The sequence below is a fragment of the Megalobrama amblycephala genome, linkage group LG4, assembly GCF_018812025.1.
Source record: "Megalobrama amblycephala isolate DHTTF-2021 linkage group LG4, ASM1881202v1, whole genome shotgun sequence".
Classification (NCBI taxonomy): domain Eukaryota; kingdom Metazoa; phylum Chordata; class Actinopteri; order Cypriniformes; family Xenocyprididae; genus Megalobrama; species Megalobrama amblycephala.
In genome coordinates this window covers 42,508,394-42,527,607 of record NC_063047.1, presented here as the reverse complement: position 1 = coordinate 42,527,607, position 19,214 = coordinate 42,508,394, and the positions used below count along the sequence as shown (strand labels likewise).

Sequence of the window (19,214 nt, the reverse complement as noted above, 5' to 3'; positions counted from 1 at the left end):
ATGACGTCATGCACATGTGTATTACATGTTCAGTCTATAGTGCCTTAAAGCTTCTGGAAGTCTCTAAATTAGCTGGTTCAGGTGTGTTTAATTGGGGTGTGAGCTAAACTCTGCTTGACAGTAGCTCTTCAGGAGCAGGACTGGACACCCCTGCTTTAAAGGCTTCCCTTAATGCACAATACAAGTGCAAACAGCTTCTAGCACAGCTCAGACACCTCCTAACAGCGGTCAATGAGAGCTATCTGATTATTTATTTTCTGAAAAAGTCAGGTTAAGGATGCTAACACAGCAGGGTTTACACTACAGGGAATGCTGTCAATCCGACCCAACTCCTCCTACACCCTGAAAACTTGTAGTGCTGGTTTAGTGCTGACTCTAAACACATGAACTGTCGCTTTGAACCATCAGCTGGTGGTGGTTGAGATCAGAGATAAGAGACATCTGATCTTGTGTCAGTCTGAAGAGGAAAGTGGATCTATACTCAAGCTGAACCATGTTGGATGTCATGAGGGATGAAGTTGTGCTGAGACAATGTAACCCAAACCCGCTCAGTGAGCACTGGGCTTGGAGGAGAGGGTCACGGCACGGGTTGTGAACGATTGTGGTGGCTGATAATCAGCAAAACAGGCCAGACATGTTTCCTTCCTCAGAGGACACCTGTAAAACGAGCACAAGTCGCATCTTCTCTGAGTGAATTGGAGGGCTGTCCACCTCAAATGTGTCTTGGAGGACATTTGCATTTGGTCAGTAAAACTGCATGAAGTGACTTAAGGTAAATACCCTCTCCTCTATGATACTCAATAGAGGCCAAGCTTTACTGTAGGCCCTTCAAAGGAACCAAGTGAAAAGAGCCCACGCTCGGGTCTCTGGGGTCCTTGTGAAAAAGAAGCACACTTTAGCTTACTTTTCAGTGCAAACTGAATGCAATGGACACAATTAAATGAAAATCTATTATAGTTTAAAATTATATTAAATGCATTTAGGTGTTTAGAGTGAGTTGTTATAGAAGCTTGTTTCCGCCATGAAAAAAAAAACAAAAAAAACAAGGTAATTGCGACTATATGATGCAATTCTGACTTTATATCTCACAATTCTGACTTTATATCTTGCAATTCTGACTTTATAACTCGCAGTTCTGACTTTATATCTCAATTCTGACTTTATGATGCAATTATGACTTTATGATGCAATTATGACTTTATAACTCGCAATTCTGACTTAATATCTCGCAATTCTGACTTTATGATGCAATTCTGACTTTATAACTCGCAATTCTGACTTTATGATGCAATTCTGACTTTATATCTCGCAATTCTGACTTTATGATGCAATTCTGACTTTATAACTCGCAATTCTGACTTTATGATGCAATTCTGACTTTATAACTCGCAATTCTGACTTTATGATGCAATTCTGACTTTATATCTCGCAATTCTGACTTTATGATGCAATTATGACTTTATGATGCAATTCTGACTTTATGATGCAATTCTGACTTTATAACTCTCAATTCTGACTTTATAACTCGAAATTCTGACTTAATATCTCGCAATTCTGACTTTATGATGCAATTCTGACTTTATAACTCGCAATTCTGACTTTATGATGCAATTCTGACTTTATATCTCGCAATTCTGACTTTATGATGCAATTCTGACTTTATATCTCGCAATTCTGACTTTATGATGCAATTATGACTTTATGATGCAATTCTGACTTTATATCTCGCAATTCTGACTTTATATCTCGCAATTCTGACTTTATGATGCAATTCTGACTTTATAACTCTCAATTCTGACTTTATAACTCGCAATTCTGACTTAATATCTCGCAATTCTGACTTTATGATGCAATTCTGACTTTATAACTCGCAATTCTGACTTTATGATGCAATTCTGACTTTATATCTCGCAATTCTGACTTTATGATGCAATTCTGACTTTATATCTCGCAATTCTGACTTTATATCTCGCAATTCTGACTTTATGATGCAATTCTGACTTTATAACTCTCAATTCTGACTTTATAACTCGAAATTCTGACTTAATATCTCGCAATTCTGACTTTATGATGCAATTCTGACTTTATAACTCGCAATTCTGACTTTATGATGCAATTCTGACTTTATAACTCGCAATTCTGACTTTATGATGCAATTCTGACTTTATATCTCGCAATTCTGACTTTATGATGCAATTATGACTTTATGATGCAATTCTGACTTTATGATGCAATTCTGACTTTATAACTCTCAATTCTGACTTTATAACTCGAAATTCTGACTTAATATCTCGCAATTCTGACTTTATGATGCAATTCTGACTTTATAACTCGCAATTCTGACTTTATGATGCAATTCTGACTTTATATCTCGCAATTCTGACTTTATGATGCAATTCTGACTTTATATCTCGCAATTCTGACTTTATGATGCAATTCTGACTTTATGATGCAATTCTGACTTTATATCTCGCAATTCTGACTTTATAATGCAATTCTGACTTTATGATGCAATTCTGACTTTATAACTCTCAATTCTGACTTTATAACTCGCAATTCTGACTTAATATCTCGCAATTCTGACTTAATATCTCGCAATTCTGACTTTATGATGCAATTCTGACTTTATGATGCAATTCGGACTTTATATCTCGCAATTCTGACTTTATGATGCAATTATGACTTTATGATGCAATTCTGACTTTATGATGCAATTCTGACTTTATAACTCTCAATTCTGACTTTATAACTCGCAATTCTGACTTAATATCTCGCAATTCTGACTTAATATCTCGCAATTCTGACTTTATGATGCAATTCTGACTTTATGATGCAATTCTGACTTTATAACTCGCAATTCTGACTTAATATCTCGCAATTCTGACTTTATGATGCAATTCTGACTTTATGATGCAATTCTGACTTTATAACTCGCAATTCTGACTTTACCATGCAATTCTGACTTTTTTATCTCACAGTTTTGACTTTATATGATGCAATTCTGACTTTATATCTCGCAATTCTGACTTTACATCTCAATTCTGACTTTATATCTCGCAATTCTGACTATATCTCGCAATTCTGACTTTATATCTCAATTCTGACTTTATATCTCACAATTCTGACTTTGATGCAATTCTGACTTTATATCTCACAATTCTGACTTTATGATGCAATTCTGACTTTATATCTTGCAATTCTGACTTTATATCTCACAATTCTGACTTTATGATGCAATTCTGACTTTATATGACGCAATTCTGACTTTATAACTCACAATTTTGCCTTTATATGATGCAATTCTGACTTTAAATCTCGCAATTCTGCCTTTAAAACTTTAAAACAACACTATCAATTATGACTTTTTTTCTCAGAATTGTGAGATAAAAAGTCGCAATTACCTTTTTTTTATTTTATTTTATTCTATTCATTTTTTTATTGGCAGAAACAAGCTTTCATAAGTTGTTGTGACCCACTTGAGTGAGACATTAATCTTTATATGTTATTTCATAATTACTTCTATTGTCTTTGAAATATACAAATGTATAAAGTCTGTAAAAAAACTCACCACTAAAAAGACAAAGAAATCCATACACATAAAACTTCCATCTGCATTTTTTCTACACTCATATCCACTAATATTCTAAACTACAACCCACCCACAAAGCTACAAAACAGCATGTGCATTAACTACTAGACAGGAACCCCAAGTCTCTCAGCTTTCCATCTCCAAAACTACACATACACAGGTCATTAATAAAAGAGCCAACATGAGCGAGAGGAAAATACACAAAGCCTTCATTATTTGCATTTACGTTGGACACGTTCCCTGAGAGAAACGCAAGCACATCTCTGCTGATTAACAAAACAACACTGCCAAATTACCAGAGTGCCACAGACATTACGTTTATTATGAACGCCGCAGGTTCACGTGAGGCCAAGTGTTTTTGTGCTGCCGTCAGCAGAGTTATAAGGTGCCTGTTCTAATGGGCAGGGAAGCAGTAACATTTAATAAGAGGCAAAACAAATCATTCAAATTAGCACTTGACATGAATGACACCGGCAATTTGCCTGTGTTTTGGAAAAGGGGAAAACGTCTGTGAAAGTCCCATAAAATGAAACAAGAAAAACACAAATAAGCTTTGCACAGGGAAAAGCAATTTACTCAACATTCAACATTCACATGAGACCTCATCAATATACGCAAACAGAGTATGGATTTAATTGGGATATATATATATATATATATATATATATATATATATATATATATATATATATATATATATAGAGAGAGAGAGAGAGAGAGAGAGAGAGAGAGAGAGAGTCTATGATAGTTTAATTAGGCAATGTAATAATGTTCAATTACATGACTTTGTATCTTTAAATACTGTATTCGCTCAAAAAACATGAGTGAAAGAGAATGAGGACAGTTGCACTCTGCTAACAATTAACACTTCAATTAATTAACATCAATTAACTTTGATATAACTTTCCCACATTTTTCTAGAACAAATTAAATTTGTTTTAAACATTTCCAAGTGTGTAAATAAATGCCAGGCTGACTGGCTGTGATTTTGTCTCATCGTACAACATTTTCACATTAAAGAGAGACATTGATCATCGCACATCACACCTGGTTAGGCCACAGCGTGAAATCACATGGCATTTAAGGGACAAATATTACATCTCAGCCCTGTTTAGCTAACAGACACGTTTAGGCGTGAAAACTAAATTTGCAAGATTCCAGTTGCAATATGAAGGCTGTACCATGTGTTGTTGAATGAGGTTTCTGAGATGAGTCAGGCTAGTTGCCACACAGAGATCACAGCATTTTCACAATAGACCTTATTCCAGACCAAAAGTTCAAATGAGGCTTCCTTGATACTATCTGCCAAGATCAACAAGTCAACATTCAGTCTGACATTTAAAAAAAAAAGAAAGAAAAAAAGCTGGAATAGACAAAAATAAGAGCGTGCATGCAATGAGGAAAAAAGAGAAAGGCAACAAACTGAAGAAAAAAAACAGAGCAAATATGTGGAAAAGAAGACATAAATAGGAACAGAAAACAGATTTTAGGGAAGGCAACTCTTGACGTTGTTTGAAGAGCACTTTCACAGTATGGTCCTGTACAAATGTGGCCCTCACACCTTCATTCAGGGCTGTGTAACAAAGCTTGTACTTCATATGTACGTGTACTACCTGTAGTTTCAGCAAACATACAATTTAACCTGTAAATTCACTATTTAAAACGGCTTAAAGTAGCCCATCATTAAGCGATAGCCACACAGTAGTCCACAGATATCAGCCATTAAAAAAAACATCAATATCAGTCGACCACTAGACTATGGTATATGTTGCATTGCTCAGTGAACAATATGTAACTGTGTTAATGCCAATGCAAGACCTTCTTCTTACTAAGCTTTAGGGAAAAACACGCCCTTTGTATATAATACTCAAATTCACTCCCTACAGAGCGTCGAACAGTGTTGCTGCCCCGGATTGAAAGTTACATGTGCTGTCTGACAAACTGGAAATGCATTTTATAATTCAACTAAAAAGTGATCAGATCATTGTGTAAATGATCCTTGCTTTCACTTCTGAGTGCTTATGCCTATTCCCATGGAGAACCACTTCCTATTGCATAAAAAGACATCTGCCTCCAGACACATGTGCAGAGGTGTTGAAGAAAGCAGTCTCAGAGAATGCCATCATCGTCTGCTCAGCATCCACCCTTCAACACAACTTCATCTGTGTCTTATTAATGCACGTCTCATTGTATTCTCAACTGTTCTGAACTGGTGCAGCTGATGATATGTCATATGATGTCATGTGAGCCTTTCACTCGACAGATCAACAGGCCCGCCAATAAGCTTATGGCATATATGTTGATGACATGGCATGAAATAAGTTAACACATCAACAGAGTCGCACTCGCAGCTCATCGGTCAAACGCTGGCGGAGTTCAACGTGTGATGCTACCATCTGTTTGCACCTCAGTGTTTAACTTACAGAACCCGTGTTGAAGTTATAGACGGGAGGAAGAGAAAGCTCAGACAATACCTCATTTAATAAAAAGCCATTCTTGATTGCAAAGAAAGAGGCTCAGTACTTGTTGGAAGACTTCCACAGATACACATCAAGACTTATGAAGTGCTCGATGACAAGAGAAACAAGAGACCTCCTCAAGAGAAACACCAAACGCAAGCAACAATAGCATGAGTGTTTTCTGCAAAAGAATAGACAAGGTTTAGTTGCTTTGTGGGCGAACGGCAACTGATGGTCTTAAATGAGATGCCCACATCTCAGCAGGCCGTCAGGAGCTCTCTCTGAACGATCTACACTACACATAATTCCAAATCCTCCATGTAGTCATATTTCCGAAACCACAGAAGATTTGGTTTTCCTTGTATTTCTAGGGATTCGGTTGGGGATGATGACACTGCAGTAATAAAGTGAACACACCAACGAAGATAAATCATTAGTTGGGTCATCCCTAGTTGTTCTGGTTGAGAAATAATGTCAATCACGTATAAAGGAGATCAACTCGTAGCGCTGAATTGACAGAGAAACTCCAACATTTCCACAGTGCAAATCTTCCCTAGGAACATGACTTCTGGTAAATAGGGATTACTGCGGTCAGCTATGACGTCAAAAGCTCTACAGCGGTGTATAGCACATGCCCATTCCCTATGCAACTCACATTGGTTTACCTATAATCTAGGCCAAACTCTTGTACTTAATGGAACGTTTTGGTCCGAAACCAATTAGGAGTTAGGGGGATCTTCAAGGAAACGTCAAAGTTGCCTACACAAGTGCTTATGAAATAACCGTGTTCAAAAGGTCACCTTGCTCCAAAAGATCTAGCACCAAAACCATTGAAAAAGTAGGCAAAAGGATGCGTTTTTCAAAAGCAATGACTAAAACCTAGAACTGTAAGGTGGTTTCGATGCAATTTGCTCTCAAATGTACTTATCCCGTAAGCTGGATAAAGCAATTTTACAGTGAGATTAAAGACTATGGGGCACAACCTCAAACCGCTGTAATCACTGCATCATTAACTGGTAGGAGGGTGGAGCTTCTAGAATGCCATAACCAGTGGACTTGACATGATAGTGTCATGAGGTGAGAGTCTTAAACCAAGGGGGACCAGGATCCAGGAGGTTGGGGCCCCTAAAGCGGATGAGTTGGCCAGTTGTCTTGGCCTCTTTCTCATTGGCAGGGGGGTCCTGTCAGCTCAAAGCAGGGGTGCCCTTTGAAGCCATGACAGCAAAGAGGGCCAGGTCAGGGAGAGGAATAGCAGATGGCTGGGGGGTTTCAGAGGGCCAGTGTCGCACACATGCAGGGTCAACACTTCTCCGTGATTTACTCCTGTGTTTCAAAGCTTCAACCCTACTCTCATATTTCCGAATAGACCTTAATGTTCCATATTGTATAAATCCAAAACCAAAGACTTTCTATTGAAATTAATGAGCGAGTGCCAAGAGACACATGGGTGACCCAAATTAGGTAGAGGTGTCAGAACATATTTACCAAAGATCAATATCTTTCTTGGATCAGAACTGAGGTAATGAATGCATTCAGCATGGGAGCTCAGAAGAAGTGATTGTAATTGATTCAGATCTCAGAATCAACGTCACTCAGAAAACAGACTCTCAAACCCCAGCTGTGAGCTGACCACAGTTTACTTGAGCCAAAACCTTACCTACCTCAGATCAGATCAAAAACATGTCTGCTTTATTCAGCTACATTATAGCAAAGAAAAATTCCTATAAAGTGGAAAAAGATGCATCTGCAAACCTGCACCATGCAACTTGCACAGCGCTGTGGTGTGTATGTTTATCCTAGGTATTAAACGTGGCTGCAGGTGGAAAGATTTGGTCAGTGGAACAGACAGAACATTTGCTTAATAAGCTGTTTTAACATTTTTAAACGCATCATCGAGGCAAAAACAGCAATCATGTTTGAGGTGCAGTGACAGATGAAATTTGGTGGCTTTTTCTATTTCTGAACGAGACAACTGACGAAAGATGTTTCGTTTGAATAGATGTAAATTGATGCAAAGTTTAGGGTATGACATTCGAATTGGATTCATTTGGATTAATGTAAGCTTTTGCACTGTGAAATGTGATTTCATTCAATTTCTACAGTAAATGCTTAAACCAGCAGCATTACAACTGACTCCATGTTACAACCATCCCCGATCTCCGACGCAGGTGTGCAGAAAAATAGAGAAGAGTCAGCATTACTGCTCATTGTGATAATTGTCCGTGCAAAAATAAACAATGCTGGTAGTAGATAAATCTGTGATCTGCACATTTTCACATATCGGTGGGTGGCAAGTTAAACCCTTAAGTTCACATGCATGCTGAAGTGGCCAATACAGAAACGCTGACCAGAGACCCAATATCTGGCCTTAAATAGGGAAGCATTAGTGTAATACTGCCCAAACCAGAGGTGCCTGGTCGAGGCCAGAACAACCTCAAGATGGCAGAGCATGGAACTGGCATTCTGATGCCAAGCGCTGGACTCAAATCAACCAGCAGCTGAATCTTTCTCTTTGTTTCTTTTGGCTTCATTCGAGAATTGAAAAAGAACAGAGAGACACCACAAGATTTGAGCGGGGATTTGCTGTGCCTAATACTGACCAGGCACATTTCGCACTCCAACTTTGAATTACGTTAGTTTTGTTCTGTGGTAAAATAGCTCCAAAATCGAAGACAAGCTCCAAAGTCAATATGACTGAATATTTTCTGGCTGGACATGAGTATCTAAATACTAGCCAGGACTTAGAATCATGTCATAACAGTAAATTATTAACCAGGGATAGAGCATAAAACCATTTTGAAAGAACCGTTCAGTGTGCCAACATTCGTTAATGCATCAGGTGTAAATGAGCAATTTGTTGGAGCATGAATTAATCCAAAAGACTCACCTATCCACGTATCTTCGCGTCGAGTCGCCCAGCGTGATGCCCTGGGGTGCGTGCGCGAACGGCGGCTGCCGTAGAAGCCGATAGCGCAGCGGCTCACACTCTCGACAGAGAGGACAGTCGGGTTTAGACGTGAGCAGAGTAGCATCAATTTCCAAATGTTGCTCCATGGTGAAAAACTGCACGCCGTACACCTTCTCGTGCACATCCAGCTTGATGGTCAGTGGTGTGTCGCAGAACAAATTGCTGGGACCCAGAGACAGGTTGTTGCCACCTACAGTCAATAAGATGATATTGTGGATGGCAGGCAGAACCGTTTCCTCCTGGGAGGAGAAGGTCACCCACACCGTGAGGGAGTCAGGGATCACCGGATGTGCAAACTCCAGCTGTAACATGCAGCCTTGCAGAGGGCAGGGAGGGGGCACCATGCCCAGATCCATGCCGTTGTGCGGACTCCACGTGCGGACGCTGGGCTCGCATGCCTGCTCCACATCTGGTGGTCCTAAGAGAAGCATCAATTGCATTAAAATCTATTAGAGTATTTAAAAGCAATGTTTAGTTTGAGAGAGCTTTAACTTGTGGTCTCCTTTTCAATATTCCTTTACCAGTTAATGACAGGAAAGGCTACTATTTACGATACAGATAAAAATGAAGCAATTCTTTTGATCTTGTAGAAGGGGGGACTAACTTGAGGCTTGCAGATTTCCACAGTTTATCTTGTTCGGTGAAGGATATGAACCAGATTTTCAAACAAGAATAATAACTCTACGGCACCCGAGCCAAGCTTTTGCAAACAGAGAGTACCGGCCTTAAATTTCGTGGATAGGATCGCATACGAATTCTAAAAATATGCATTCAAAGCACATTTCATTAAAATCACAGAAGGGGAAAAAAAAGTGCAAAACTTGTACCTTTAGTTGTACAACATCTTGTCAATGTGGCAGTACACTTAAAAGGACAACTTTGCACCTTATTTGCCCATAAAAGTTCATATTAGAACTAAAATGCAGTACCCCAGTGACAAGCTATCGTACCCCCTAAAGGAAAAAAAAACAATTCTGACAGTGTACAGTGCTGATGTAAGTAAACATTTCAAGGGAACATTGCATCATATTATCAATAAAATAAGACCAGTAACCCGGTACTGTGCGGGACCGGTTAATCAGAAAAAGGAGTTTTGCATAATGAGAAATGCAGTCACACACTTGGAGTTACATGTTGTTAAACTTCATCTTGTCTGTCCATTTCTCCTTCACATTCTCACTCGTTTCTGTGGCAAGAACCAGAAATCCGAGCGACCTGAGGATGAGGCCCGCACAAGGCTTTCGATTTCAGCCTGGCAATTACCTCTCATGTGCTGCAGTCCAGCCATATTTGGAGTCAACAGCAACTCATTTTACGGGGAGTGACGTACCCCAACATTCATCAAATGTGGGGAGAAGCCAGGGCACTGTAGACAGTGTGTTCTCCTGCTTTTCCTTTGTGCACTTCCAAACTGGAAACAGCAAAAGCCATTTGCTAACCTCATTTCTGGGCAGTGCACAAAATTCCAGTGTTTAATCAACTGAGCACTGAGTTTTTGGCTTTCCAGGCCACATCATCTCAACACGTTTATTATTGTGAGTATGTGTGTGGCCAGAATAGAAGTAAACATACAATAAAAATGTCTTCGATACCGCAGGTTTACGTTCTAACCTTGCTTACGCTGCATTTGACCGGCCACAGAACTTTTCAAGATGGGAGCATATCTTCTTGCGAGCACATTCAAAAAGGAGTGCATAAACGGCTGCAATGAATGTATTCATCAGGTAGTCATTTCACAAGTTGAATAACTGTCATCTTTTATCTAAATGACTCCGTGGTGGACTAATAACCCTGTCCCGGAGGTATTGGAGTCAGGGTTCAGCCGCCACAGCAGCGGTGGGCTGATTTTCAAGGTGACCTGACAATTCGCCCATGAATTAGTGCCTTGCATTTTCACTTGATTAGCTAATCCCATCAGGGTATTAGCTTGTCTAGGAAAGTGCTTATTCATGGAAAAAAGGGAAGGTGGGGGGGCTGGCGTTATATGGCTGAAAATGCCCCGCTTAAGGTAATTGCAGTACGTTGAACTGTTAGCACAGGTTTGCTTCAGTGAGCCTCCCAGTACGAGGGTGGAGCAAGCCTAGTGCAAACATCTGAGATCAAGCTGAGTAAATGAAACTGAAAAACAGTAAACAGATTCTGATTGAAGCGAGCTGCATATTTCCTAGAGCCATGTGACTGATAGTGACAGAGAAACATTTATTAAACTAAAATTAAAACCATAAATAAAAACCCCCATAAGGCCCCCATATATTCATGGCGAAGTTCTTTTTCCAGAAATGAACCAGAGACGAGTTCCACATGAAAGAAGGCGGAGCCACAGCACACACCCACCTACTACATAATCGCCACGGACCAATGGGAGATCAAAGGTATTTTTCAGCCGGAGCAAACTTCGCTTTGGCAAGTTGTTTCAAACTCCTGAAACAAACACAAAACGAACCTCGTTTTGGCTTGATTTTGTTCGAAATGACGTCACATCAGTTTGTTCTTCGATTTCGCTTAAAGTATACCGGGTCTTTATTCTTCACTAGAAATAAAATAAACGTTAACTGAAGTAAAGTAGAATATATATAAAAAATAACAACTTAAAATTATTTTATTTCAGCCAGTTGCCAAGGCAACATTTCTCATTTGCATTTTGTGTAACTTAATGTACTAAAATAAATAATAATAATAAAAAAAAAACAATGACAAAAAGTTGGCGAAATATTTGTAAAAATAAACTTTTAAGTCAGTGCACAGATATATTTTTCTTTATAAACACTATCAATGCCTAAATGACTCTGCAGTAGTCATGTGGTACAAGTCAGAGCTCTCAGTTGTAATTACGAGTTCTATGAGAACACTTTTTACAAGTCGGAATCTTACGGTAATTCCGACATGCCGTGAACACACCTTTATTATCATTTACTATTGTTTTTCTTAGGAATTATTTATTTATTTATTTTTCTGGGTTTTTGTTGTCCTTAACATGCTCAAAAACTCTTAAAACTTTGCACACATGATGGAAAATACGATCATTATGGCCTGTTCAAAGCTGTCGCAAGGGTTTACCGTACGAAGCTCAGTACACATAGTTCACATAGTTGAGCTTAACAACTTTCACACCGCAAGTCATATGCTCCGCCCAACAGGAATCCCGCCATTTTGGATTGTTTGAAAGTGCATGCAGTAAACATTTAAATACTCCTAGGGGATTCATGCTTTCATCACCAAATGATGGCCAGCCAATATAGCCCTACATTTAAACAGGGTTGTGCAATACCTTGTTGCTAAGAACAATGTTTCCAACATAATAATTTCCTTTTATTAGGTATTGCATTTTGAGATTTTACACCCTTGAATGTTTTAGAGTTTATCCAGTTCATTGCTGTGCACTTTTTCTTGCATTGTGGCTGATTTTTTTTTTATTATCATTATTTGCAAAATTTATTTAAAAATGTATTGATTTATTTGTAAGTCATGACAAAAAAAGGAAACAGGAAAAGGCTTATATATAGTGCATTATCTGATTTAGCTCAAACTTAAGCTGTATGTTTGCTTATAGGGGCTGATGGGTGTGTCACAACATAGCGCCACCTACTGGCAACAGGAACTGAAATTTTTATACTGTGATGCATTCCACAATGCATTTATTTTCGTGCTCAGTTATTATCAATTATTGGTGCTTAATTATTAATAATGGTTATTATTATCAATGTTAAGAAATTTTAAAAAGAAAATTTAACATCAAATATTTTAAATATACATTTTTTGTAACATTACAAATGTCTTTACAGTCACTTTAGATCACTTTAATGCATCCTTGCTGAATAAAAGTATTAATTTATTTTCTTTTTTTTTTTCTTTTTTAATATTACCCTAAACATTTTACCCTGGTAGTGTATCATGGTTTTCAGCAGCAAAATTATTGTTTTCAGCATTGATATTTCTAAAGAAAATTTTTTTTCTTGAGCATCAAATCAGCATATTAGAATGATTTCTGAAGGATCATTTGACACTGAAGTCTGGAGTAATGATTTTAAATTGTAATAATATACATCACTGTTTTTCCTGCATTTTTGGTTAAATAAATGCAGCTTGGTGGCATAAGGCATATATCAGAGCACAAGCATGGACGGCGTGTTTGTTCTCTGACCTATGATTAAAACGTGCCTTAAACATATGGTCAAATCGCTCCACAATGTAGATTGACCAGATGAAGCTTTTCTTTTCACTCTTCAATCAGCCCAACCAACCCTTCAACCCTTGCATCCTTTGTCTGCAAACAGCACAAACCACATGTGCCTTTCTGTGGCCTGAAGTGCCAAGAGTGGCTTGTATGGTTTCCCCAATCTGCAGTTTTTTTCCCCCTCTAACTTTCTCTCGTGCTTTTTTTCTTTGGCTGCTATAATTCTCCTGGCCGTAAAGATTTACGAGAGAGGCACTCCGACTCGTGTAGGCTGCGAATACAAACAGCAGGAGTGGCTTGAGGACATGAGCCACAAACCCTGTGAACTCCACGGCCGGCAGGTGGAGCGGCCACGCCACGGCAATGCCATCGGGAAGAGGCAGAAGAGGGTGGACGCTGCAAAGCCGTCCCCTGGCCAAGAAGCACAAACAAACAGATCGCCAAGCAGCTGCGCCGGGGTCTTCGGGGCACGTCACGCAGGATGAGTACTGGCGTAAGAGGGGCGCGTTGAGGGGACTGCGATTAACAGGGCATCATTCCAAGAGGGAAAACAGAGAGCCGTTTACACGCCGCAGCAGCGGCAAGCCCAGGCATGTCTCCGCAACACTGCAACAAGTGCGGCATGTGTTAATGTTTGTGTGAGAGAGCGCGTGTGTTTATTTTTAAGACTGTGAACGTGTGCTGCCTAAAAAGAGAGAGAGCCATATCAAGGAAATTATGAATTACGGTCTGTAGAACGTTTAAGTAAAATGATGGGTTCTGAAGTGAAGTGCTCTCTGATAAGGTTAACAGCAATCACTGACCCGCATCCATCACTGTCTGCGTGAGTTCATTATCATCAAAGCAGGTTTTTGAAGAGGAAACACTCCTCCAATTGATGATGAGCCTTTCCTTCTGCTAGAGATATAAATCAAAACTGCAAGACACCATCTCACCGAAAAGGCATGAACGAATGCGTCCTGACCATGGGAATTGATTTAATTGCAAGGAAACTCACTGCCTCCTGAACAGCGCCGCGAGAATTTGAAATGTGTATGGGGTGACACGCTACAAGTAACGTAATCAGATTACTTTTTTCAAGTAACTAGTAGAGTAACACAATACTTTTAAATTTACGACAGAATATCTGAGTTACTTTTTCAAATAAGTAACGCAAGTTCTCATTTATTGACTGACGGCTCTCCTGTCTCAGTGTTGAGAGAAATCACGAGTAAGTGCAGAGGCATTGTTTTTTGAAAAAAAAAAAAAAACGTTTGTGTTTTTGTTATTAAAAGATAAACATATACGGAAGAGGATTAGGGCCAAGCAATAATAAAAAAATAAAACCATCTCAAGATTAAAGTTGTTAAATTTCGAGAAAAAACTCATTAAATTACGAGAAAAAAGTCGTTAAATTATGAGAACAAATTCATAATTCAATGACTTTGTTCTCGTAATTTAACGACTTTTTTTCTTGTAATTTAATGAGTTTATTCTCAACATTTTATCTTGACTTTTTTCTCGAAATTTAACAACATTTTTCTCATAATTTAACGAATTTGTTCTCGTAATTTAATGAGTTTATTCTCAACATTTTATCTCAACCTTTTTCTCGAAATTTAACGAGTTTTTTTCTCGTAATTTAATGAGTTTATTCTCAACATTTTATCTCGACCTTCTTCTCGAAATTTAACGAGTTTTTTCTCGTAATTTAACGAGTTTATTCTCAACATTTTATCTCGACTTTTTTCTCGAAATTTAACAATTTTTTTTCTCGTAATTTAACGAGTTTATTCTCAACATTTTATCTCGACCTTCTTCTCAAAATTTAACAAGTTTTTTTCTCGTAATTTAACGAGTTTATTCTCAACATTTTATCTCAACCTTCTTCTCGAAATTTAACGAGTTTTTTCTCGTAATTTAACGAGTTTATTCTCAACATTTTATCTCAACTTTTTTCTTGAAATTTAACGAGTTTTTTTCTCGTAATTTAACGAGTTTATTCTCAACATTTTATCTCGACTTTTTTCTTGAAATTGAACGAGTTTTTTCTCGTAATTTAACGAGTTTATTCTCAACATTTTATCTCGACTTTTTTCTTGAAATTTAACGAGTTTTTTTCTTGTAATTTAACGAGTTTATTCTCAACATTTTATCTCGACCTTCTCGAAATTTAACGAGTTTTTTCTCGTAATTTAACGAGTTTATTCTCAACATTTTATTTCTACTTTTTTTCGAAATTTAACGAGATTTTTCTCATAATTTAACGAATTTGTTCTCGTTTAACTTTTTTTTCTGTATTTAAGTTTATTCTCAACATTTTATCTCGACTTTTTTCTTGAAATTTAACGAGTTTTTTCTCGTAATTTAACGAGTTTATTCTCAACATTTTATCTCAACCTTCTTCTCGAAATTTAACAAGTTTTTTCTCGTAATTTAACGAGTTTATTCTCAACATTTTATCTCGACCTTCTTCTTGAAATTTAACGAGTTTTTTCTCGTAATTTAATGAGTTTATTCTCAACATTTTATCTCAACCTTCTTCTCGAAATTTAACAAGTTTTTTCTCGTAATTTAACGAGTTTATTCTCAACATTTTATTTCTACTTTTTTCTCGAAATTTAACAAGATTTTTCTCATCATTTAACGAATTTGTTCTCGTAAATTAACGACTTTTTTTTCTCGTATTTTAATGACTTTATTCTCAACATTTTATCTCGACTTTTTTCTCGAAATTTAACAAGTTTTTTTCTCGTAATTTAACGAGTTTATTCTCAACATTTTATCTCGACTTTTTTCTCGAAATTTAACAAGTTTTTTTCTCGTAATTTAACGAGTTTATTCTCAACATTTTATCTCGACCTTCTTCTCGAAATTTAACGAGTTTTTTCTCGTAATTTAACGAGTTTATTCTCAACATTTTATCTCAACTTTTTTCTTGAAATTTAACGAGTTTTTTTCTCGTAATTTAACGAGTTTATTCTCAACATTTTAGCTCAACTTTTTTTTGAAATTTCGAGTTTTTTTCGTAATTTAACGAGTTTATTCTCAACATTTTTTCGATTCTCGAAATTTAAAGTTTTTTTCTCGTAATTTAATTTTATCTCAACTTTTTTCTTGAGTTTTTTCTCGTAATTTAACGAGTTTATTCTCAACATTTTATTTCTACTTTTTTTCTCGATTTTTCTCTAATTTAATTTGTTCTCGTTTAACGAGTTTATTCTCAACATTTTATCTCGACTTTTTTCTTGAAATTTAACGAGTTTTTTTCTTGTAATTTAACGAGTTTATTCTCAACATTTTATCTCGACCTTCTTCTCGAAATTTAACGAGTTTTTTTCTCGAAATTTAACAACTTTAATCTCGAGATGGTTTTATTTTTTTATTATTGTTTGGCCCTAATCCTGTTCCGTACAAACAAGCAAGCCCAGCTCAGGTGAGAAAAAGTTTCGTAACAGTTACTTAGTTTTTCAATAAAAAGTAACTAAGCAATGCCATTAGTTACTTTTTAAAAGGTGTAATGCAATACTTTCCCCAACACTGGTCGTAGGTTTGTAATAATTAATATTTCTCTTTTTATGTTTCTGAAAGCTTACCAAGGCTGCATTTATTTAATTCAAAACTGAAAGACACAATATCACCGAAAAGGCATGAACGAATGCGTCCTGACCATGGGAATTGTTTTAATTGCAAGGAAATGCTCCTTCTCCTGAACAGCACCCCTCTGTTCCAAACAACGACTGCAATGCTTTTGAACAGCATTGACTTGAGCACAAAAACATATATGCTATATATCACCAGCCAAAAAACAAGAACCCAGAATGTTCTGATTTGCAGAGTAAGAGAATTCCTCCAAGATGTGACTGGAACTAACTGACACAATGCTATTTTATGCCAGCCATGCTCACAAACAATAATTAATAAAGCAGCTGTCTGCAAATTCTGGAGCAGCACAGCTGTGTAGACTATTTATAAAGGGGAAAATTTCCACCGCCAGCTAACCGTACACTTAGCTGTTCACAGTTACACTGAGCACAAGCATAAGATGTACTGAGAGGCAAAAAAAGAAACAAAAATAGAGAAAAAGGATGCATTCATTCATCCAAGATTTAAAGTGTTGTTATAGGAGATCCAGGGTGCTTTGATGAGATCAGTGTGAGAAGACAGTGTCACAATGTTCTGACAAGATGAGGAGAGGATTCATCATTTAAAATACACGTGCATTAAATCATTCTTCACTGGACGAGAGCACTGTAAATTACCAAGCAAACTATTAGAAGGCTGATTTCACCAAACACAGTGGGCATTATCAGGACATTTCTCTCTTGTCTCTCTCTCTATGTTACCTGGAGAAAGCCTTCCATGCAGTTCATTCACCTCAATGGCAGTTGCTCACAGTCTGCCATATTTGTACATGAAAATTCTGTCATGGGAACACTGATGCCGCCACAAAAACACACATAGTCAGAAATCCTTTACTAGTGACTATCCTGAACATGGACGTAAACCAACAGGGACTAACAGGACTGTACCAACCAGCCAAACATCGACGCCAGTTTGTTTGAACACCGTCCCATAGAAACAATCACTCAGAGGAGTGTGTTTGAGACAGGACTGAGAAACCTGTCATTGGGCATCGTTCATGAAACATGAGCAGAAAATAGTAGTTTGTTAAAAATAAATAAATAATTATCAAATGGTTTTATGAGCGGTTTACAGTATTTTAGCTATTTTTGATGAAATCCGAGAGGTTTTTTTTATCTCCCATGAAACTACAACATTCAAGATACAGAAAATTAGTAAAGACAGTCGATGTGACTGCAGTGGTTCAACCTTAATGTTATGAAGAGACAAGAATACTTTTTGTGCAAAAAACAAAACAAAACAAAAATAACAACTTTATTCAACAATTTCTTCTGCAATGTGTCTTCAACGTAAACTGCGTAGGAGAATGACAAGCTGGAGAAAAAATGTTGAATAAAGTCCTTTTTTTGTTGTTTTTGCGCACAAAAAGTATTCTCGTCTCTTCATAACATTACGGTTGAACCACTGCAGTCACATGACTGTTTTAACGATGTCTTTAGTACCTTTCTGGACCTTGAAAGTGTTAGTTGCATAGAATGTCAATGGAAGGACAGAAAGCTCTCAGATTTCATCAAAAAGATCTTCATTTGTGTTCCGAAGATGTAAATGATAACAAAATCTTCATTTTGGGGTGAACTAACCTGCATGAGAATTTGAAATGTGATGTAAAGTACACTACCGGTCAAGTTTAGAACAATTAAGATTTAAGTTATAGAAAGAAGTCACTTATGCTCACACCAAGGCTGTGTTCATTTGCTCAAAAATACAGCAAAAACAGTAATATTGAGAGATGTTATTACAATATTAATGAAATGTTTTCTATTATAATATATTTTGAAAGGTAATTTATTCAAAGCTGAATTTTCAGCATCATTACTCCAGTCTTCAGTGTCACATGATCCTTCAGAAATCTTTATAACATTATAAATGTCTTTACTGTCACTTTTGATCAATTTAATGCATCTTTGCTGAACAAAAATGGTTTTCAACATCGATAATAATCATAAATGTTTCTTGAGCAGCAAATCATCATATCAGAATGATTTCTGAAGGATCATGTGACACTGAAGACTGGAGTAATGATGCTGAAAAATCAGCTTTGATCACAGGAATAAATTACACTTTACTGTATATTCACATAGAAAACAGCTGATTTAAATCCTAATAATATTAATAATAATTCTAATAATATTACCGTATTGTTTCAAAAACATTAAAAATAAATATATATATATATATATATATATATATATATATATATATATATATATATATATATATATATATATATATATATTCCAAACTCTTGACCAGTAGTGTAGAGCTACAGGTTTGGATATCCTACTATACCAGAAGAATATGAAATGAGATTCTTTCTCTTTGGATGCAAATTCGTCATGGCAACAGACAACAAACATTTCCTTTGGGATGCTGCCGCCATGAACTCATGAGACTTTGGCA

General features: G+C 37.0%; 1 protein-coding gene across 1 annotated transcript in view; it reads right to left on the bottom strand.

Annotated features, from left to right (window-relative positions):
- The window catches only part of pappaa (pregnancy-associated plasma protein A, pappalysin 1a), a 113,164-nt gene that overhangs the window by 74,592 nt on the left and 19,358 nt on the right, over positions 1-19,214 (bottom strand). The window contains exon 8 of the mRNA XM_048189493.1: positions 8,936-9,434. Within this exon, the coding sequence (XP_048045450.1) occupies positions 8,936-9,434 (499 nt within the window). The remainder of the gene's footprint in view (positions 1-8,935; positions 9,435-19,214) is intronic.